At 34.9% G+C, this 24,120-nt stretch overlaps 3 protein-coding genes across 3 annotated transcripts in view; 1 reads left to right on the top strand and 2 right to left on the bottom strand.

Annotated features, from left to right (window-relative positions):
- Positions 1 to 24,120, bottom strand: part of LOC115065799 (uncharacterized) — a 216,590-nt gene that overhangs the window by 117,776 nt on the left and 74,694 nt on the right. The window lies entirely within an intron of this gene.
- On the bottom strand, positions 5,061 to 5,979 carry LOC105234276 (protein spaetzle). Its single transcript, XM_011216573.4, has one exon. It carries the CDS (start codon positions 5,830 to 5,832, stop codon positions 5,158 to 5,160), a length of 675 nt encoding a protein of 224 aa, XP_011214875.4. The 5' UTR covers positions 5,833 to 5,979; the 3' UTR covers positions 5,061 to 5,157.
- On the top strand, positions 6,575 to 8,930 carry LOC105234275 (protein spaetzle-like). Its single transcript, XM_011216572.4, has one exon. It carries the CDS (start codon positions 6,955 to 6,957, stop codon positions 7,669 to 7,671), a length of 717 nt encoding a protein of 238 aa, XP_011214874.3. The 5' UTR covers positions 6,575 to 6,954; the 3' UTR covers positions 7,672 to 8,930.

Raw genomic sequence — 24,120 nt, 5'->3', positions numbered from 1 at the left:
AATATTCAAAGGAATAAAAAAATGACATTTGTGGATTCAGTAGCACCTACACAATCGATTCGACGGATTACGAATTTAACGAAATATGAAAGTCCGGTGAAGAAAAATATGAGAGTTTCAAATCATATAGCACCATTACCATCGATTCTCAAAAATCCGATTTTAAGGAAATCTAAAAGCGAGCCGAACAAAAAATTGGCATTTGTGTATTCGGTCGCACCTTCATCATTGATTCGTACGAATTCGAATTTAACGAAGTATGGAGACCAGGCGAAGACTGAATTTGAAGATAAGAGCATATGTACTCAACACATCACTTTACCTAGAAAAAAGGACACTGCAGCTTTGCAAATATTGGCGGATGCCGTGGTCGGGCAACATACCATCAAAGGCTTTCCTTCCAGCAAAGTATTGAGGAAAAGGATACACAGTAAGAAGACAGTGACACGTCAAGATTCTAGTGATGACGAAATAAATATTAAGCGAAATAAAAAGGTGACATTTATGGATTCGGTAGGACCTTCAGCATCGATTCTTAGGAATTCGATTTTAACCAAGTATGAAAGCCCGGTGAAGAAAAATATGACAATTATGGAGCCTATAGCACCACTACCATTGATTCGTAGAAATTCGATCTTAAAGAAAACTAAAAGCGAACGGAACAAATATATGACATTGGAAGATTCGGTAGCCCATTCATCATCAATTCGCAAGAATTATAATTTAGATGAATTTGAAAGCCAACAGATCAAAAAAATGTCATGTGTGGACTCGGTAGCACCTTCATCATCGATTCGTAGAATTTCGCATTTAACAAAGTATGAAAGCCAGGCTTTACCTGGAAAAAAGGACAATGCAGCTTTGCAGATAATGACGGATGCCGTGATCGGTCAACATATTCTCAAAGGATATTCTTCCAACAAAGTATTGAAGAAAAGGATGAGCTGTAAGAAATCAGTGACATGTCAAGATTCCAGTGATGATTTCGAGATAAATTTTAAGCGGGATAAAAGAGTGACATTTGTGGATTCGGTAGCATCTTCAGCATCAGATCAAAGGCGTTCGAATTTAATGAAGTATGAAAGCCCGGTGAGGAAAAATATGGCAATTGAAGATTCGGTGGCACCTTTCGCCATCAATCCTTAGGAATTCGACTTCTACAAAATCTGAAAGCCAGCGGAATAAAAATGTGGCATTTGTGGATTCAGTAGGACCTGCACTATTGACTCGAAGCTACTCAACTCTCTCGAAATCTGTAAACAATAGGAACCAAAAGGTGTTGCTTGAAAATTCGACAGCAGCAGCAAACTCGATTGGAAAAAATTGGTTTGTACCGAAATATGAAATTCAGCACAAGAAGAGGGTGACATTTGCGGATCCTATAGCATCATCTATAGCGACTCGTAGGAATTCAGCTTTACCGAAATATGAAATCCAGCCCAAGAAAAAAGTGACATTTGCAGATTCGGTAGCATCGACACCACCTATTCGTGGCCGTTCAACTTTCACGAAATCTGAAAACAGTCGGACAAAAATGGCAGCATATGCAGATTCGATAGCACCTGTAAAATTTGTTCTCACCAATTCGCCTTTACCGAAATGTGAAAGCCAGCGAAACGAAAGAGTAACACGTGCGGATCATATAGTATCTGAACCATTGAGTTCTAAAGATGACACCACCGAAAACAATGAGGCTCGCAAATACTATGATTTGAACATCACTAATGAGAAGCTATTTACCGATACCGAAGAGGACGATGGAAAGAAGCTAAACCCTTGTGAGAAGAGATCCAGCCAACTTAATTATAACAGCGATTCATCAGGTCACTCCATCCCAACGGTAAAATTGTCTTATGAAATGCGGAAAATCTATTATTATTTGTAAACTCTTCTTCATAAAAAATACTTTGTAACGAAAACCTGCAGATTTCCATAATAAAATATGTGTAATGTATTTAAAACTTTGTGTTCATTATATTATTTTTATTTTAAGAAAGCCTTGTTTTTTGTCAATAAAATAAATAATGAGAAAATTGGTATTTTATTGGGAAAACGTAATAATTTCGAATATTCCTTGCTTAAACACATAACCTTATTAACAGTATATTTTTCCTGCTCATACAAGTTATAAGGCTCGAAGAAGATCAGTTTGTCTCCCAAAGGCAAGTCCTTAGTTCTAGTTAAAGAACACCGTTTAAGAGTGGACGCCTTAACATCAGCCAGAGAATCTAATCAAATTCCATTGATTATACAATAAAAGGTTGGTCTTGAATATAAGTTGCTTTTCTTTTCGACTTAACAAAATTCATACATTTTCTCAATATTATTAAGGGATCTTCCCATGTGATGGGTTCTGTAAAAATCGATCACATGTACAAATCACATACCTTTTTTGCGAAATTATTGTACAATTTATTTAATCACTCAATCACAAAAATATTGAATTTACAACATTTAAAACCAATTATTTAAAAAATATTGAAACAATTGACTGGCGAATAGGCTCGTGCGATCGTGGTATCGAAAAGAGACCGGATCGTTTTCCCTTTTTGTTGATACTTGGTGTGGGGTGTTGGCCAGCTGTCAGATCTGCTATTGCGGTGTCATTGTGGATGATGTGTAGTGTGTGGGTGTTGGCGTGTGGTGTAGTGATGTGTAATCTGTTGTGAAATGGTGAATGTAGTGTGTCAGTGTTGTGCATCTGCATAATGTTGTGGCTTGTGTGTTGAGGCTCATTTGGTCAGGTTCAAAAAACCGATTTTTTTATTCTTCATAAATTGCTTTCTTAACATGTCTCGAATACGGCATTAAACCTTATTTTTAAAATTCAAAGTCCGTTAGAAGAAGGAAGGCGGTTAGGCTGCTGTTTAAGCGAACTTGACACTTTAAACACGTTTTTTTTAATTATTTTCCTCCTTCCTATTCCAAAAACGGATACTTAATAGCTTGAGATTTGTAGGGAACACTCAGCACAGAGCAAGCAAAAATTCACGAAGTTTGTTAACTGCTATACATATTTGAAATAAACTTATGTAAATGTTGTTTTTTTTTCGAATTAATAATATCAAATTATTTATTTAAAAAATAAAACTATATTTCACTAATAAATAAAACTAAGTATAATATCTTTGCAATGCATCTGTAAAAAGTAGTGTATTTCCAAGTAGCTTGAAATACGTAAACAAAAACAAAATCAATAATCATTAATTAAAAATAATAAATCCTGACACGGATATATTGCACAGCCATAAAAACATACTTTAATTGAGAAATCGCAGAAAAACCAATATATTGTTAATTGAATACTTTATTTGTCCACGATGAGATAATCGCACACTTTTCAATGCCATGCCAGGCCATTTATATATTATTGTATGTTATTGACATATGCTTAAGTGGAATTAAAATATCATGTATGTATATTTAACAATTTAAATACAATTTGGTTTTATTTAAACATGAAAAGATTTGTTAAAAACTCGTATCTCTAATATCATTTGTAGGCAAATATAAAATGTAGGCATAAAGGCAGTCCTGTTTGCTTTTCACATTATTGATTTTCAATAGCTGTCTTCGATCTGTGGTTCTCTGCTCGATATATATTTGTGCTGTTCTCATGATAGAAAAAAGTCTTTTAAACTCAATAAAGCTAGCGAGTTGAATTCCTACAAGAGAGTTTGCGCATAACTCATTAAAGTGGTATAATCGCTAACATCAATGCTTCCAAGTTTGATTTTGCATATTTTAGACCAGAAATTTTAGCGCAGGGTTGCATCGCAATGCTCTCCGTTTGTTTGAATAGCTAGTATAATTTGTTCGATTCGCTTCTCTCTAACGCTTGAAAAATTGACGCCAGCTAACACCATGTTCTGATCAAAAATTTGGTTAGATTACATTCAATATTTTCACTAATCTTCACTCGCTGTCGTTGAAGATTTATAAAACAACGTTTAATATTTGTTTGAAAAAATAATTGTAATGACGTACTTTGTTATTAAATATTTTTCATATAAACGATATAAGGGATGCGTATTTTGATTTGGAAAGCCGATTACCAGATCAATACAGATCCATTGCTTTTAATTCGATTGTTTGATTTTATTTTTTTCTTTTTATAGTGCCTAAATCAGCTGTGACAGATTTCTCTACTGACAAACAGATGGCGCTAAATCAAAATCGCTCAAGGAGATTTCGAGTAGATTAGCTTCAAATCTCCTCGATGACCAGCTTAACAGTCTCAATACTGTATGCGAAAAATATCTTGCTACATCTATTATATTCGTAAGATAATCTAGTCAAAGCCTAAATCTCGGGATTAAGGGTCGGTAGGAACATAATATAATGTTCAACATTTGTAGACCAAACATAATGAAACGAAGAGTTTTTGCGCAATTGCAAGCTTTATAAGGTACGACTATATTGACGAGTCATTAGAATTTTTCGATTTGATTATTGTCCTTCCACAAAGCATTTCATTAACTAACTACAATATCGACTGCGGGAAATTTGAGCGAAATTTATTGTGAAATAATCAGGAAACCAATTTAACGTTAGAGTTAAGGATTAAGCCTTATTATAAAGTTAAAGGTTTGTTTAAAAAATAATTTGATTAAATGATCGCCGCTACTGGCAAGAATAAATTCCAGCCGTGAGACCCAAACTTCGACTACTTTTTACAGCAATTGAGGCTATATGTCAGCAAAAATCAGCTGAGGGCCAAGACGTTAATCGTCTTATCCGTATAGAAAACTACACAGAACCCCCAAAAAATATTCGAACGATCATCAAAAAGATCATGACTCTAAAGCGTTCCTTATTCTTGTAACATTATGGCCATTGTTGCTCGGTTATATCTTTCCAAATTCACTAATTTTAGTGAAATTTCATCAGTTAATTCGGTTCTCATACATTTTCATACGGAAAGTAATATTGAAACATTATGTATTTCAGCATACTAACTAAATTTTATTAAATCTTAAATTTCTTTTTACAAATTCACAAAACAGTATCATTTTTCTTCTTTACTGGACTAGGCACCGCTTACAAGGTCATATCATTACACAAGCTAAAATTTTAACATTTAAATAGTTTACGTAACATATCTGCACTGTTCTAAATTAAATATTATGACAATCTAGGATTATATAGAATATATCTTTATGTGGAACACATTTTACACTCGCAAGTAGTTGGCAATTTAACCATTTCCTCCTTCATCTCGCCATTCACCAACACAACCAACTTGCGATAGCTGAAGTTTTGCTTACATTTCGGCATATCCTCCAGCGGCAAAGTACTATTCTCTTCGCAAGGTTGTCCCACATTTTCGCACTCCTCTACCAAAACACCTTGCTTGTGTTGTGCATGCTGCACTATCAACAACCATTTCGAATCCTCTGACTCAGCACTTTCCGGATATATAATGTTTGTCTTACTATTGCAAGGTGACTTGCCAAAATCCATGCGAGTTGCCACCAACTGTGGTTGTGCCAAATCATCTATGAAATATTCTTTGAATTTAGCAAACTGTTCTGAGTCAATTTTGTCCAGTCGCGTCGCCTCCATATAGTTTTCAACCTCCTTGCAATATGATTTGCCAGCTCGACGTTCGGCGCAAACGATTTCGTCATCCTCAAGTTCTTCTCTTGCAATACCTGTGTTGTATACCATAATGCCTTCGCCAACTTTGAAGATACTTTGCAATTTATTTATCATATCTTTGGGTGTATCTGCTTTGGGCATCGGACGGCCAACAGCTCCATGAAGTATCACAAGAAATGCAAGCGTTGTAAGCAATAAAGGTAACTTTGGTGACATTTTATTTTTTAACATTTTTATTTTTTTGTGGTGAGGTATTGCTTTAAATATAAACTCCTCTGGTTTTCTTTCTTTAATAAAAAACTTAAACTGTGTATTCGCTGTCACCTCAGTGTTGACGACTGATGCCTTGAGCTGATTTTTAGCTCAATATATACTTGCTCGCTCTGAGGTTACTCCTCATGTTGCTGTTAACGCGAATGCAGAGTGAAAAGTTCCCGCGATTATTTCGTAAGCAGAATAGGAAATTCCCGTCGAAGGAGGTAAAAATGTTCGCGCGATTATTTTCGAAGCAGATTGGGTAATTCCCGTGGACTTAAAAAGGGATTTCATTACTTTGTTTTAAAACAGGTAGAAAAGTTCCGGCGTTTATTTGTTTCATTGCGCTGTTGTTTAAAAGGTACAAAAAGTGGTTTTTCAGAAGTTCATTTTTCACATACAGCCGGGAAATATTGGATTTTTATTATCATTAGCAGATTGTATGCATTATATTTCTGAAAACCGGATGTTTGATATTTTCTATCTAGTACTTAAATTGTAAAGATGATTCTTATGAATGAACATCGAATTTAAGACTAAAATTAGGCTAACTTTTACATCAGATACGAGTATAAATTCAATCCAAATTTTGAGCTCGATCTAAACAAGATAAACAAAGAGTTTCGGCTGTGTTATAGATACTTGAATTTAGTGAAATATTAAAATTTTATTAGAGTACCGACCGAAATTTATCCTTTCGTACTTGTTTCCCCCCATAACAAACTGCTATACCTACGGCCAAGCAAACACAAAATCTATATGAATCAGGATTGAAAAAATTACCGGTTTTTTTCTTGAAGTGGGAAAAACACAGAAAAGTGCATGAGTTGTGGCGATATTCTTAAAGTAACACTTAATTTGGGAAAACCCAATGGAAATTCCTTTGAGGTGTATATTCAGAAAGGTAAAAGATCGAAGCAAAACTACACAGGTACTGCGCATATAAACCTGAAGTTTACAGCAGTGAACACCTTACACTGCCTTATGGATATATATTGGGCTGGAAATTTTATTTTAGTATTCAGTAGTCAACAAAAATTCCAGCGGTCAAGACACTAAAATAATAGTGGCGCAGTATAAAAATTCCAAAAGTCAAAAATGTCATTAAAAACAAAATTTCTATTAACGTTAACGGCGCTTGGTTGCTTGCTGATAGCGCAACAAACCGATGGAAGACCACAACCGCAAGCCGATGCAAATGGTCCCAACGATGTGCTTAGTAATTTGGATAGTATCTTCAAAGTCGGTCCAGGCATGAAGGTATTCAGTACGCAACCCTCAGGCGTGCATCCTAACGAGGTCACTGACCAAAATGATGACGCCGCGGATATTATCTGCGCAGAACGCACTGCCGGACAGTCATACTGTACGGAGGTGCCAAATTATTTGGAATCCTCACAACTGGACAAGATCGATCCGCAGCAGTTTGAGCAATTCAGCTCATATTTCAAAGACGATTTCATGCAACCGCACAATGTGACAAATCGCATGAACGAGGAGGCTGAGGAGAACTTTTGCAATAGCAAATCGCGCATTATTTATCCGAAAAGCGTTGAAACAAAGGAGTCCAAATGGGTGTTGGTGGTGCAGCATGAACGGCATAGACAAGGCGTGTTGGTGGAGCAGTGCGAAGCTGAAGGCAGTTCCTGTAAATATGAGGATCTAATGCCCTTTGGCGTCTCATCGAAATGTAAGCAACACTATGTCTATCGCAGCTTGATAGTATTGGTGAACGGTGTGTTGGTGGAGCGTATGGTTAAATTGCCAAATTATTGTGAATGTGTTTTAAGATTTAATTTGAAAAGAAAATTTTGATTTTTTTTGTTAAAATGTTAACGTTTATGTATATAATTTTAATATTAATATTGTATAGGCTATATATATGTATATATAGTTTTAATTGAGCAAATATTATAAATATGTGTATATTGAGTTTGTATTTGCGAAGTCGATGCGACATTAGCCTAAATATTCAATTTGGAAACAAATTGCATTCGAATAACTTCGACTTTGAATCTCTTTTCGATAGAAATAAATAGTTTGGTGTGAAATTTGAACGATTATGTCAAATAGCTTAACATGCTCAGTAAGAATGTGACATGATAGTAATTTTAGATTACATGATAGTAATTTTAGATTAATACGGGTTTAGAAGAGTAATTTACAAAGTATGAGATCAGAAATGATTTGAAAGGAGAGATCTAAACGTCTTTGAGTGAAATATATCCTTAAAAATATGTTACTACTTGCTACTACAGTCAGTCCAATTTATATAAATTGCATGTTCGATCCGCTTATTTTTATGACAATGATCGCTAATGTTATTGCGATCACTTTCTCTTACCCAAATATTCGTAAATGATGTGATATACATGTTCAGTTGATATCTTTAGAAAACCTACTGTCTCGAACAACTTCACTTTACGGTCATTCAAAATTATTTTGTGGACTTTTTTGATGTTTTCGTCGGTAACAACCTGTTTTGGGTATGAACCGCGTTCACCGTCTTCGGAACTCATTTCAATACGTCTAAGCTTAGCATACCAATCCTTGATAGTTGATTTTTCTAAGGGCAGTGTGGGGAAACTCGTCATTATTCCAAGTTTTTGCTTCAACTGTATTTCCCTTCAAAAAGGAATATTTTATCAACACGCGAAATTCTTTTTATCAATTTTTTCATATAACCAAAAAAAGTATATATTTCACAAACCAATTATCAGGCAGATGTCAAATTTATACACAAAGGTATAAGTAAAGGTTAGAACTAACTAAAACTTATATGGATTTAATACTAGTAACGCCATCTATGTGTCAGACCGAGAACTTTTAAATTTACCTGTTACTACTATTTTATTATATATTCCGTTTTCTCTACCTTATACTACGTTTCCACCAAAGATTTTAAGAGATTAGATTAACTTCTTCACTAATCAGCCCGTTCTTACTGCCGTTAGACAGATGATAAAACAGCTGTTTTTGTCAACCAAGAATTCACATCGCTTAATATTTATGAAAAGAAAACATTGCCATATAGTATCTATATCTATATCTATATCTATATATAATAAAAATGAATCGCCAAAATGTATGTACGCGCATCACTTTCATACGACTGAACCAAATTTGACAATTCTTTTTTTAAAATGTTCGTTGAGGTTCAGGGATGGTTTATGCGGAGAAAAAAACTCGAAAAATTGCCGGAAAACCCCTAAAAGCGGCCATTTTCTTTTTCCCATAGAAACGAATGGATGTTTGTTTATTAGCAACGCTAAGGGAACGACTGAACCAATCTTGATGAAATTTGCAGAGAATGTTCTGCGTGGATTGGGGAAGGTTAAAATAAAAAAATCTATATGCTTTTCTTGAGGAAAAGTCGGCAAATTGGACAATACCAAAAAGTTAATTTTTTCCATACAAATTTTTTTTCATTTTTTATTGTTTTGTTTTTCACTTATTTGAATCGTTCAAATTTGTCGTTTGCTTCAAAAATTTTTGAAAATTATTCAGTGAAAATGTTATGTTTTTCACACAAAGTGATCAATTACAGATTGAAATTTGTCACGATGCCATGAAGAGGTCGCGCTAACATCGGTTGGCATTCTTTTTGGCGACGATTCTTTCTACCTTCGGTTGCTATCGATAAATGTACGCGGTTCGACTTCATTTTAGTCATTGCGTACTGTGAATGATACGGTGTGTGCAACTTTTTGAGAAGAAAGCCAGCAATTACAATTGCGGGAAAATGATAATCACTGGAATGCAAATGCCTTCAAATCCGCGTCTATTATGGGATACGAACAAAAATGGCATTGTCGAAGACATTTTACATCGTATTCGCTAATAAATAGAAATGGGTCAATTCCGGTTGATACTTCCGGTAGTTTGCTATCAATTCCATCTGCCTCTTATCAATTCACGAAAGATGAACTCATAACGAATGTTTATCCGAACATTGGCCAAATTATCGTAACTACGATTCCTTAAGTGCACGCGCAATGTTAGCTGCCAAATTTACCGATGTTGTTGACTTAAACTGGAAGATTCAAAGTCAAATTCCGGGAGACTTGCGCTCATACAAATCGATCGATCATCTTGATAATGAAGACGACGCCGTGAATTATCCAGTGGTATTTCTAAATTCTTTAACAGGTTTGGTATGCCACCGTATCATTTGCATCTCAAAGTAGGATCCGTCGTTATTATGTTTCGCAATCTTCATGCGCCGAAAGTGTGTAATGGAACCCGACTGATTGTGACGCACCTATCGAATACAAGGGGGAGAATGATTCTTCTTCTTAATTGGGGAGAATGCTTGATTCTACGAATTCCTTTGAGGTCTAACGATTTCTCATTTAAGTTCAAACGTATTCCGTTTCCAGTGAAAATTGCATTTGTGATGTCAATCAACAGGACCTAAAGTATGCATAGTGTGAGGCATAAATTTGGAAATGCTATGTTTTTACACGGCCGTGGCGGGCTCATGAGTTGGAAACCATCTTTTCTGTACACGGGAACAGAAATCAAAAAATGTTGTTTATAAAGCTGCGTTACATGAAAAAAAAGCAAAAACAAAAATGAAGCGATAAATTTAACTTTCTTTTCATTTCAAAATACATAATTTCACGCAGGACAACGGCTGTGGGGTCAGCTAGTTTTGTAAAAAAAGCCGTATTTTTTTAAATATTTTCTATATAATGAAAATATTGGACGCATTTTTTAATTTAGGAAGTCGATTTCCAGGTGAAATTAGATTCATTGCTTTAAAAAAAATTGGTTTGTTTACATTTTTTCTCGTTGTAGTGTCTAAATCAGCTTTGATAATAAAATAGATTTCCAATGCTGACAAGTAGATGGCGCAAAGTCAGGGTCGTACCGAGAGATTTAGAGTGGATCAGTTTCAAATCACTTCGATGAGGTGGCTTTGAATTGTCACTTTTCTATGGCGAAATCTTGATAAAATTATAAGATTAGTGGGATAATCCATTCAACAGCCAAAATCGTGTGATTAAGTGTCGGTCTGAATATGGTATTAGTGGCATAAATAGCTCAACAGCCGAAATCGTATGATTAAGCGTCAGTCTGAACATGGTATTACCTTTTTCATGAATGTCACATTTTTCATTTATCTTATTATAGTCAAGAAAAATAAGAGATAGATCTTACTTACTACCTTACTACCGAAAGCAGGACTAAATTATTATGGCAAAAAGCGATAGAAATCTCATGAATACACTTTCCCACTGAACATAAAAAAAAACTTGTGCGCTTCCCTTAAATACAGAATTCTTGAAAAAGCATCTATATAAAATATGAAACTAAAAAAAATCATTAATTCGTACACAAGATGTATTAGTAAAATGTTTTATTCCAACATATCGTATAGTATATGTATACTGACGTACCACATACTAGATAACATATTCAAACACGTGCATATGGCCTCAAACAAAAAATATCCTTTTTGTCCTGGCACTAATATACATAAATGCGGTTATTGTCCTTTGCTATGACCTCATAAAGCTCAATGTCGATGGCTACATGTATGATATGCTGGTGCAGCATTCATCATCGATAGCTTGTATTGTCGTCATGTGCAATATTTGCCGATAAGCATCTCCAGCATTGTTCAATATCAGTTGAAAATGGGTCACGACTTCTGCTCCATTAATTTTTCTTTTTGCATATTTATATATTATATTCATTTAAGGTAGAATTTGCTCGTTTTATATACTATTTAGTATTTACTCGCCATGCATTGGGTAATAATTGATTTAATATTTGTATATTTTGTTTTAAATAACCTCATCTAATCTTGAACTTAATGGAGCATTAATAAAATATGGAAACAAATTTAGCTTTATTTGGTACAAGCAGCAGGGTTGTAATTTTCCTTTATTTCGGAAAAGGGTATGCGCTGAAATAATACATCAGAGCAGAATCGGTTACGCCCACAATTTCAATCAGTTTCAAGTTTTGTCTGTGGCAAACTTGGGCGAAATCGAATGCCAACCACACCTAATTCTCATCCCTGGCACCAAATATGTGAACCAAAGTGCATAAATCAATTTTTTTTACCGAACGTACCGGTCAATTTGTAAATTCGCAGAATATTTTGTGATGATAGTATGCCCCTGTACTGACAATGAATGAGTTCAGGTCAACACTTCAACCCTCGTATACTTAATATACATATTTTTTTTATGAAATATAGTGTCACTAACGATTTTTTGTACATAAGATAGGATTCAACTTTATGTGTGATTTCTATAACAATTAAGTGATCTGAGTAATCTCAAATGCAATCTATGGAATAGTAGTCAAGAGAATAGCGTCAGGAACATGTGAGTAGAATATCACTCAAAGATTTCACTTATAAAATGTAAATAAATATATCGATAAATTTCGATAAATGATATTAATCAAATTGATTGTCGATTATTTTAAATCAAAAAGATAAATAATATAATAAAAGATTTCACCTACTAAACGTAAAAAAAATAAACCGATATTTTTCGATAATTATTATTTATCGAATTGCTTATCGATTATTTTAAATCAGAGAGATAATTGATATATTCAATAAAAGGTTCTACCTACTGAACCTAAATATATATACCGATAAATTCCGATAATTCATATTTATCGAAGTTATTTTATAATTAAAGAGATAATAAATACAGCAAAAAAAAAGATTTTAGGTAAATAAATATACCCACAAATAATTCAAATAAATTCCGAACCATTGTCAGCGGATTCAAAAACAAAGCCTTAAATTTATTGACAACGTTATCTTAATTTTTTTAAGAATTATACTGATTTACCCAGTAAAATGTCAGCATAACATAGCGCGCTACCTGATTTTTTCAAACCTGTCTAGATTTACCCAATTCAGGTAAAACGTGGGTAGAAATTTGTGCACCTGATTTCTTCGTATCTTTCTGTGACTAGAAACACATATGTATAAAAGGAGAGAATTGAATACATGATCAACAGTTAAACACAAAAAGTCTTTTGATTAACATCTCTTCTGTAACATCTTCAAACTTTAGCTTCAAACTTTCTTTAACTAAAAAATTTCACCGAAATGAGTGCTTTGCACTATAAAGAAGTTAGCAACGATGCATCGATTACTAGACATAATGACAGAGTCAACAAGCTGAGGAGATTGTGGTTACGCCAGAATTCAGCCATAATGAAAATGGCTCGCAATCGTGCTTGGCGTATGGCCGAATTGAACCAAACATCGTTTTCAAAAGAGCTGCCCAGGGCTTTGAATGCAGTACTGTCAAAGCTGAGCGCCGAACTACGAAAAAGGAGTGCTATATATGCTGATGAAATTAGCGCTCAAATAAAACTGAAAATGACAGAAAATATTAACACGGCGCTACAAATAAAATTGTCGCCAGAAATCAAGTATATATTACATTTTCGACGAGTTATATCCGTAAAGCAAGCGCTCATTAAGCAACGTATTTTGAAAGAACTTAAAAAACGCAACGCGAACGATTAACAAAGATAAACCCCGATTTTTTTCCAAAATACTTTTAGAATGAGCACCCATAAGAAAGAAACTCACTGCCCAACTTAAGAAGTGTTTTAGCAATGCAGAAAATGGAACTTAGATGACTGATTCTATGAAATAAATATAGCTTGGTTAGCAATATTACTAATCTTATATCATTTGTAAAATGAGCATTTAAAATGAAATACATGATATAGAATAAATTTTAGTTTGATTTTTATTGATAAGTAAGATGGTAGGAATAGGTTTAGAAAGAGCCAGGGAAGAAGTGTCATGGTCCGCTCACCTTTAGATGAAATCCTTTACCTTGGGAATTACTTTACTAGTTTCAACCAAATTTGTTGTATGAGGTAACATTCCCATTTTTATTGTTTTAAATTAAATATGATTCTTTCACCTTCCATTAAAAAAATTATGCATTGTTGAGATAAAACTTTGTATAAATAGTTCCTAAAAATAGTCGAAATCAGACCACTTTTTAAGGACAATAAAGACACCAAATATGTAGGCCACAGTGTAAAAATCTCATAGATTAAATTTAATAGATAACTGGACAATCGATAAAGACAGCAGATTCTAACGCATCAGTTGACTTATAGATGGTGCCCCCAGGGGCGCTAGATTCATAGAGTCCTGCTTACTTTGGAAAGCTCTATGTAGTTCGTGCCAAAAATATTCGGTTCACATCACAGAAGAAGTACGGCCCAATGACGTCGCTGGCCCATAAACCGCAACAAACCGTAATTTTTCTGGGATGCAATGGAGACTCATGGAGTACGTGTGAATTGCTGGCTGATCAATATCGCGTAGTTTGCTTATTGATGAAGCAATTCACCCAGAAATGAGCCTCATCGCTGGATATGATTTTTCGATGAAAATTCGGATCATTTTCAAGATGTTGACAGTGTACGACAATTCTGGTGGTCAAGCGGCTTCAATTCTTGCATCAATTTGATCTTGTGAGGATATAGGCCAAGATGTTTTCGCAAAATTTGTCACAGCGAAGTCACAGAGATGCCCAACGCTTGGACGTATGAGCGACTGATTTGGGTCCTCCTCAATTTATACGCTGGCGGCAATAATATTCTCGACACTACGGGCACTTCTTTGTCTCACTGGTATGAGAACATTTTGTACTGTGCCTGTGAATTCAAAATTTTCCACTAGACGCTCAATTGATGATCTGGCAGGACGATTATGACGACCATAAATTCAACGTAGCGCTCTTAATATTGAGACCACTGACTCCGAATTTCGGTAGTAAGTTTTAATAATTTCGACTTGTTGTTGGATCGTATATCTTTCCATAATGGAATGGCAAACCTTGCTGAAGAGAAATGTCAAAAAAGTGGGGAAAAATACGGTGTCATTTGCTGTACCTATCGGTATACTTTTGTAGTGTCCTTATTGAAAGACATGTTACTTTCTCTAGTTCCCATATACTACACGCAAGAAAATATAAGAATTTTCAAATATACGCTTTCATTTCATACCTTATATGGTATATAGATCAAACTGTCATGTTTCTTAATGAAATATATCGAAAAGTGGATAAAATCAGGTGAAAATATTTCTTAAAATCTCTTGATTTTGAAACCTTTCTAAGTTTTTATTCGTCATTTCCAAAAAAATGTTTTTTGCCCACCTTAATACCTATGATAAATATGTATACAATATGTGAAAAATATTGACACTGATTACTTGCTTGACAGTGACGTTTGCTATGCCACAGCTGTCCACAACTTTGTCACATTCGCCTTGGGTCCTTCAATGCCATGCGAACGTGACCTTAACACTACTTTGTTTGTTTGTCATTTTGATTTATGGCATTTTCCGAACCAATTAAGAGTTGACAAACATGAACACGTCTCGAGCATTCACATGTATTTTTTAATTTTATTTTGAGCACTCGCTTCTATTACAAATGCTTTGAAAATAATTTGTTTACAATTCTTTTAACTTTTCCGTAATGAAATTAATATTTAATTTTTGCTGTTGACAAGCAGCAGGAAAAGTTAATTAGAAGCGAAATTGCAAGTGTGCCGATGACAGTAAATGAAAGACGATATTTTTCAAAAACACCGCAAATGTAACAAATTATATACTAACTCTGCAGCAACAACAATGTAACAATGTAAACAGCTGTGTCTTTTGCAATTGCATATTGCAACGAGTATTTGACAGCAACAATAAAGCCCGGCACTGCCGGACACGAAGCCATACTACCAGTCATACACACACACATACAAACAAAGATTGGTTGAAATTGAGTGCGCGCGCCAACAGCTGCCGGCAGATTCCGTGTGCCACCACTGACTTCTGTCATCGCGTGTAAATGAGCTGCGCGGAAACTCGAGCGGCAACAATGTACAACAACAATAGCATCAGCAGCACCGCTGTAAGCCACAAAGTTCAATGTCAGTGGCAGCCGGCAGCCGGCAGCCAAAGGGTGATGGGTTAACAAATAAGTTGTTGCTGCAAAATTATTTTTTATGCGTCTGCAGTTACCGCAAGTGCAGCGGAAAAATAAAAATAAAAATAAAAGCAAATAAAAATAAGAGAAAAAAATAATAGAAAAGTGTTGAAAAAAAAACGAAAAAAAAAATTAAAAAAAAAATCACCTCACGGCAACCGGAGTAAAGCCAAGCGAAACACAGAACAAAAACGCAAACGCGCCAAATAAAAATAGAATGCTCCATAAAAACCGAGTTCACTGCGGTCGGCAAGCGTAAAAATAACTAGCGGGAATACAATGAAAATGCGAAACTAAAAGTCGTGGCAGCTGTGAAGGATTTCCTCAGTTTGCTTCATACCCATCTTTTAATTTACACGAATCGCCCCGAACCACTGAGCGTGCTAAATGAAGCTGGCAAACGCGTGACGCTGCTTTAAATATGAAAAATGTTACAATTTTATTTTCCCGTTTCTTTCTTCACTTGTTTCCGTATGCTTTGAAAGCGAAAGGCCTGCAAAAGGATTACAGTGCTTGGTGGGCCAGCAGTTTAAAGCTTTTATAAAGATATTGCTGACTGGTGCTGGGTCATGCGATTTCACTCAGTAATAATCGCAGAAAGATTTATTACTCTTTTTGTTTATGGAACTAAGTAAAGCTTTGTGTAATTACTGTATAAAATATGTTAAAAAGGAACGGTAAAAAATATTATATACTCGCACTTGTAGAAGTAATGAGGTCTTTAAGTCATAAGTTTAGTTTACACACCTGACCAATGTCCAATATAATAAATGGTAGACATATCAAACCGACTTTTGGATAGTGTGTGTCTTATGAAAGCTAAAGGGAATAATCCAAACCTGCCTACTTCGTCAGGTTCGCCGAAAGTTTATTTGCCAAGAACCTCAGTTTGAGTATGACAAAAGCTAAACAGTTACGTGGAAAGTGCCTAGCTGAGTCCACCTGGCCTTCTGTGGCAATTTCAAATTGATAAGATATGCACCCTCACCGCATGTGACCGCATTTGCAGTCTGCAAACACATACTACAACGGCGAAGTGAAAGGATCTTGAAGCCGTCCAAGCATTGGTTGTTGATCGGCGCTTGTCGAGCTCGTGACGGATCTATAGAACCAAGAACAACGGAGTAGTAAATCGTTTCCATTCTGATAAAATTGGGTTAAGAGTGCCGTCTCGGGCCAGCTTATCGGCTTTTTAGTTTCCGGTGATTCCACTGTGACCCGGCATTCAAACAAGTCAGATTACAAAGTCGCTTGATGTTACTAATAAATAGTTCAAATACCTCAAAAATCCTTAACTAGTCTTGGGAAATTAACAATTTTCCGTTCTGCCGTCGGAGTGTATGAAAACCTCTCTGAAGAAAACTGCTCTTCGGAACAGTACAGCACACTGCTATCTTGATTGCCACAATTTCTGCTTAAAACAAGCTGCAGTGGTTGCTCCATTCATGGAGTGCTCGTGACAGAAGACCTCTGCTTACACCTTTCTCCTAATCACCCGGAAAAAAAAGCGTTTGCACTGCGTAGTTTGTAAAAATTGTCTCGCTATTAACTTGAAACTTTTTTTGATTATAAGGCATAATTTATGCGAATATAATTTTTTTGACAATTCTGGGATTGTTCTCTAACAAATTACATAAATATATAGGAGGAATACCATTTCACATATTGTTTTGAATGCCATCGCCGTCTTTTGGCTTAGCGTTGTGAAGAAAATGAAACAACTTGGTCTGTCTGATGTCCTTATATCCTACAAAAATTGGTAAAATCCCTTCATATATTTCCTCAGTTCTCAAAACATTCATAAACTACTAACTTTAATCTTCCCAGTAGACTTTCAGAAGATTTCTATGACTAAAAGTGAGCTTATACCATACTTATAGGTTACATACTACATATATTTAATATACAGTTAGCCGCAATTTCCTGTGTCTCTCAGTGAGTATTGGGTTCTAGAACTGTCTTTAAGACCAGTATTTAATAATGTTCTGGGGATTGTCTCTGAAGAAACCGTTTAATTATTATTTTTTCCAGGCTAGGCATATTTCCCCGGCATTTTCGCATTTCGCACTTCTCTTGCTCCTAACAATGTCTTGTTCATGAACTGAGCTAAGAATTCTTTTACGTTCTGCTTTATTTTTGACGGATAAATCTACAATTTTCAGCCTTCGTGAAATTTAGCGATGAGCCAATGATTTTTCAATGTCTTTTCTTATGTCTGTCCAAAAAATATCAAGAACTATAGTGACGAAAAAACGCATATATTTTTCTCTTATCTTTTATATCTACAATGTATTCGAAAAAATATTATATTTTATGAAATCACATTTTTGAGCACGTCCAAGCTAAAGTCTCAAAACTGATCACGCTTGCCTTCGCCTAACCTAACCTTCTCCTCATTCTTCAACCTTTACTTTAATGGTTTGGTGACCAGCATAAGTTTTTAGTTAGGTTTGTCTGCATAAGATTTTGATAACTGAAAAACAATGTTTTTTCTACGAAAGCGTGAACAATTTTGTGAGTCACTGTATATACCAACAAAAGCTACTACAAAGTGGCTATTGCAAAGTGGCCATTTTGTGCTCAAAGCTTCAATTTTTCCGCAACATATTATACCCGGCTATTAAAACTACAAAGTGAAAAACTCTTCCGTCGTATGATGATAAGATATCCAACAACTTTTTATTACGCTGCAAGAAGTGCGTCGTTGACCTATGAACTTGCTTAAGTAGCCATGTTTTTTTATTTTGCATTTTCGCCTTATCTTTTTTACTTTCATCCGTTTACGTGAGTAACCGTTGCTTTCAACGATAATGGCGGACGCGTGCCAGTTCACCATTATTTTACCGCTAACTCTAAGTAAATTGGAACAAATTGCTCAACACATTAGGCAAGGATATTTCGCAACTCACTTGCTTTTACGCTGTGCTAATCCGAATAAATAAATTTATCCGGTTGTAAAAGACGTGCCAATTATTTAGAGATTCCCGCAAGAGTTGGTTGACCCCGACAAATGGTGTGTGGTGCTCACTTACCTATAATGAAAATGAATTACAATTTATTAAAGGCAATAGTACAGTATAAATGTGGATATGGATGGTTATATATATATACAAAAGGAATGGATATACTTGTATATGCAATTTTGAACTAATGGTAAACACTTATTATTATAAGCGGAAATTTATTAACCCTTATCAAAAGTCTAAAAAGCGGATCGACCTAGTATTCATTAATTTTTATGGACCTTGGTTGATCCTGTAGCACATTTATTATTATTCAATCTGCTCAAGGTGCGTTCTGCTGTGGAGTGTGGTAGGAGTTTTGACAACCTGAGAAAATTAAAGAAACCCAAGTTCAGTAATGGACCACAAAACCTCTGTTATTTTTCATATAATAAATAGTCGATTCAGCTCGAATGTTCTTGTTTTAACCGATATTTTTGCTATTAATATTTTCGATGTATCGATAGAGTCTTCAATGCAGAACTTTTTTTAATTTTCTAATATATTTTGAAACATCGGCTATTATTCCGTAGCAGTAACTCAATTGAAAACAATTTATGCTGATCAAACGATGTAATTATAAGCTGAACAAAGTGTATTAAAGAACCATCGTAGATCCGTTGATATTGGGTTGTCGAAAAAGTCTTTTCGTATTTTGTCAATAGATGCCGGTGCAGTCGTACATCTCTAGTGTTTCCAATCACATTGTGCCACACCATATAGAGTTGCAAAAGTGAGATTTTAAGCTTAATTTAACCAAAAAAAAATAAATAAATTCGTTGTAGTTGAAAAAAAGTTACAACTGTTCAAAAATGAGTGAAAAGAATGAAGAAATTCGCTATATTTTCTGTATAAAAAAGGGAAGAATGCCACGCAAGCCACCTACATATGTACGTTAATTGTGAAGTATACTGAGACGATGCTGTATCAGTTCCTGTAGCGCAACAATGGTTCGCTCGCTTCTGTTCTGGAAATATCGATGTGAAAGATGCACTTCGATGAAATTATGGAAAATATTGACCAGAACCGTCACATAAGCCACCATGACACAGTTAAGGAACTTAATATTCATTTTAAAAGATTTTGAACCATTTACGAAAGGCTGGCTACAAAAAGAAGCCCGATGTTTGCGTATCACTTGAATTGTCTGTGAAAAATTTAATGGACCGGATTAACATCAGCGATTCTTTGCTGAAACGAAATGAAACCGAACCATTTTTAAAGCGAATGGTAACAGGAGACGAAAAGCGGATCAAATACGACAATAAAGTGCGAAAAAGATCATGCGTGGTGAAGCTCAACAAATGGAACGAAAGGTTATGCTGAGTGTTTGGTGAGATTGGAAAGGAATCATTCACTATGAGCTGCTTCAGCCTGGCCGAACGGTTGATTCCACATTTTATTGTCAACAACTGATGAGATTGAAGCAAGCAATCGAAAAAAATGACCAGAACTGATGAACAGAAAGGTCTTTGTTTTCCTTCAGAACAAAGCTAGATCGCACACATTTTTGATGACTCCATATAGCCGTGTGACCCTTGCACCATCCGACTACCATTTGGTTTCGGTCAATGCAGAACTACCTTCTTAATGGAGTAAAGTTTGCTTCAACAGAAGAATCTTGTGAAAATTACTAGTCGCAGTTTTTCGCTGGAAAACCAGAGAAGTTTTTACACCGATGAAATAATGTCTCTTGCGGAAAAATGGCAAAAAGTGGTCGATTCAAATGATACATACTTCGTTTATTAAAATAAAAATATTACATAATAAATAAGAAATATTTTATTAAAAATACGAAAAGACTTTTTTTACTATTACTACCCTATATATTTACCTAGTTAACTTCAAATCAAGTAATAAGGGCTGTATCCCTTGACCCTATTCGCCACAACCTGGGAACCTCATGGACAGAATTTTGCCCAGCAAAATCATTCGGCCTAGACTATAACTAGGGTTTAGTAAATTTCTCGGTGGCAGGTCCGGACTATAGAAGTGGATGCATTAAAATTTCCCAATCATATTTCCGACCTTCGGCTCTATGTGGTTGTCTTGATGGAGCATACTGCGTTTCCCTTTGGACAAAGCTAGCCACTTCTAAGCAATTGCTTCCTTCAGTTTGTAGAATTTTAAGAAGATACTTTGAAAATTGTGTTTTTTGTTTAACCGCAAGATTACACTAGTCATTTTGCGACTTTGATGTTAGAGACCGTTTCTTGCTAATTTTCGGTTACTAAAAATGAAAAATATTTCCTTACACATAGTATTTTTTTATTTTTGTGTTGTAGTGAAGGGGTGTACGGGTCAAACGACCAACATTTTACTAAAATGACAAAAAGTATGTAGGTGTAATGGAAAATTATTGAACTAAAATTCGTAATCAGAACAACTCAAACACTTTTCCTTCAAATTTGTTTAGTAGTGATTTAGAAATCTTTCTGTGTACTTATTTTTCGATATTTTTGTAGAATTATTTTTAAAATTTCTGAACTTTTTTTTCGATATGTTTACCTAAACTACTTAACGAATAATATTAAAAATTTTAATTCAAAGTTGGCAACCCTTTGCAAAAGTACTTTAAAAACATAAATAAATTAATTAGTAGCTAAACAAAAAGAATGCACAAAGAGACATTGAATTCTGTGCCAAAATGCCAATCGCTAGTTGTTAATAATTACAGCGCCAGCAACAATGCTGGCAACACTGGCGACACTCCATAGGCGCGAACTCAATTTATGCAAAAGTTGATACTTAAGAGGCCAATTTTACGCTGACTTCGGCCAAATTCTTTTAGCACGCAGCATTTGACTGCCAAAAATATTATTTAAAAAAAGAAAACAACAGTAAAAATTAAAAAAAAAGAATGAAAAAGTAATCTATAAAGCAAACAATCGACTCAGCTGGCAAAGCAAAAGTACAAACAATAAAAAAAACAATGAAAATGAATACAATAAAATGCAAGCGCTCAGCCGAAAAGCATAAATTTTGTTTATTTCTTCAAATATTTTAGCGCGCTGCTTTATTTGCACTTCTTTATTTGCGCTTATTTTCGCACATTTATGATTAATGATTTCGGCAACCAAATTCAAAGGAAAGAGGTCAACGGCGTTCGTTGCAACTCATTTTTAGCACACAACAAGCGTTTGCCTTTAATTTGCATGAAAAAATTATGATTTCTTTCTTACGATTTTCATGTCAATAGAAGCAAATTTTGCAACAAATTGAAAAGAAATAAAATTTTCATGTCATACAAAGCGTTGCACGGAACGTGTTTGCACTCAGAGGCGGTGCAGCGGTGATGCATTTCAAGCGTGCGAGCGACGAAACATACAACGGTTATTTATAGCTGAATCTCATTTCAGTCGTGTATGCATTGGAAATTTGGTGAGTAGGGGGCGGTGGTGGCGGTTGGCAACCCCACATCATCAGTCAGCGAAAATCGCATACAAAATGTTTATGAATGAGCGCATGTAAATATTTAGTCTATCACACATACACACAAACACATACAGTGTCGAAGCTGCAACATTTTGCAGCACTCCCTACACTTTCCCCACTCTACATGCCCTCGGCGCTGCTATTATGACCAACTTTAGGATTTTTCTTCGCACACAAGTACTTTGTTGCTGTTTTATGTTTGTCAGCGCAAATGCAATCGAGCGAACGGAAGCTGCTGATGTGGCATGTGTGTGGTATTGTGGTTTACTTTTTTTTTTGTTGCAACTTTGGTGGAAAATGGGTATTTCTGCGCTGTGGTACACTCATACATATGCATATTATATTTTTTTGTTGCAACACCCAATCGGTGTGTTGATTTTTTTTTTTTTTTTTTTTTTTTTTTTTGTGGTGCATTGCCGTACCCTGGGTTTTGTATGTGTCTGTATGTGCTTCAACTTGTATCTATTATTGGCATTATTCATTATATACGATGGCAGCGTTCATTGTATAACAAGGTATTGCATTCATACACTCTGTTAGTTGCATACATATATGCTCTTCTTAGCGTTCATGACCTAACTCACAGCTTGGACACTATTATCTGCGGGGTGCACTAGTATCACTTCTGCCCACATCAAACAGGGGACACTTTGTTCGCTGCAGCAACTAAACTGCAATGCGCTGTGTTCGATGTGGCACATAATTCTTCATGAATATAATTTGAATATCGAAACCCTGTGGGGAAATTTTGCCAATTTCATATTTTGTATTTTTGAAAATTTTTTAATAGTATAGTACCACAAAAGTTTAACGCGGTATAAATTATTATGAAAATGGAAGGCTTTTATCTCAAACGTTAAATATTTTTTAATATTGCTGGAATAAAACTAGTCTTATCTTATTTCATTACCTCGATTTCTTTAGAATGTCATAAAAAAGTAAATTTCACACACAATTTGGCAGTTCTGTTTCCTATTTTGAAACAAAACAAAATAAGTGAAAGGAGATTCTGATTTTCTTGAAAACTATTCCTCTGAAAATATTGGTAAGATTTAATAAAACGACACCTTTAATTTTTTTGGAATTCACAAACCTCACTCGCTCTCTTTGGAATATAATTGGAATATAATAATAATAATAATAAACACTGTTACAATAATCTATGATGACTGTTTTTCATCCACACACCAGTCTTATTCGAATCTCGTAACTTAAGAATTTAAAATTTTCGATAATTTCGGAAGAAAAATTAAACAATCAATTACAATGGATACTGATATTTTTAGTACAAGCCAAGCGATACAAGATTTTATCTAAAATATCAGACAATTTGTATTGGCCAATATAATTATGGATTATGGTAAATCAGGTTAGCTAGACAAACTCCTATCTTATTCTTTATAAATTATATTTAAATTTTTTTTTTTAATTTATGGCTAGTAACACTCCCAATTTAAACGTTAAATCGTACTATTGCAATCGCGAATATTTTTATGATTGCTTGTGTGTTTTTCTTTCATCTTTGTGATATTAGCTTTTCTTTGCTGCTCGATCAATTTTCTATCAGGGAACGTTTATTATTGCTCGTGCTACATTTTGATGTAAATATTTACATTGTGAGAGTACTCGGACATTGCAAATTAAATGCAAAATATTTAACTGTTCATAAATATTAATTTTGTCGCCTCCAAAGAAAACACTTTTGCCAAGCATTTTTCCAGTCCTTGAAACACTTTTCATAAGCACTTTTTAGAATGGTCTTCAGCTCCTTCAGCAAATTTTGTTTTATCTCTTCGATCAACGGAAAACGTGTTCCACGGAGCGGCAACAAT

This window comes from Bactrocera dorsalis, chromosome 4 (genome assembly GCF_023373825.1).
Source record: "Bactrocera dorsalis isolate Fly_Bdor chromosome 4, ASM2337382v1, whole genome shotgun sequence".
NCBI classification, from domain to species: domain Eukaryota; kingdom Metazoa; phylum Arthropoda; class Insecta; order Diptera; family Tephritidae; genus Bactrocera; species Bactrocera dorsalis.
This window is presented reverse-complemented; position numbering and strand designations above follow the sequence as displayed.

What these genes read in the sequence shown, in the direction of transcription:
- LOC105234276 (XM_011216573.4), bottom strand. Translation starts at nt 5,832, where the DNA reads ATGTTAAAAAATAAAATGTCACCAAAGTTACCTTTATTGCTTACAACG.
- LOC105234275 (XM_011216572.4), top strand. Translation starts at nt 6,955, where the DNA reads ATGTCATTAAAAACAAAATTTCTATTAACGTTAACGGCGCTTGGTTGC.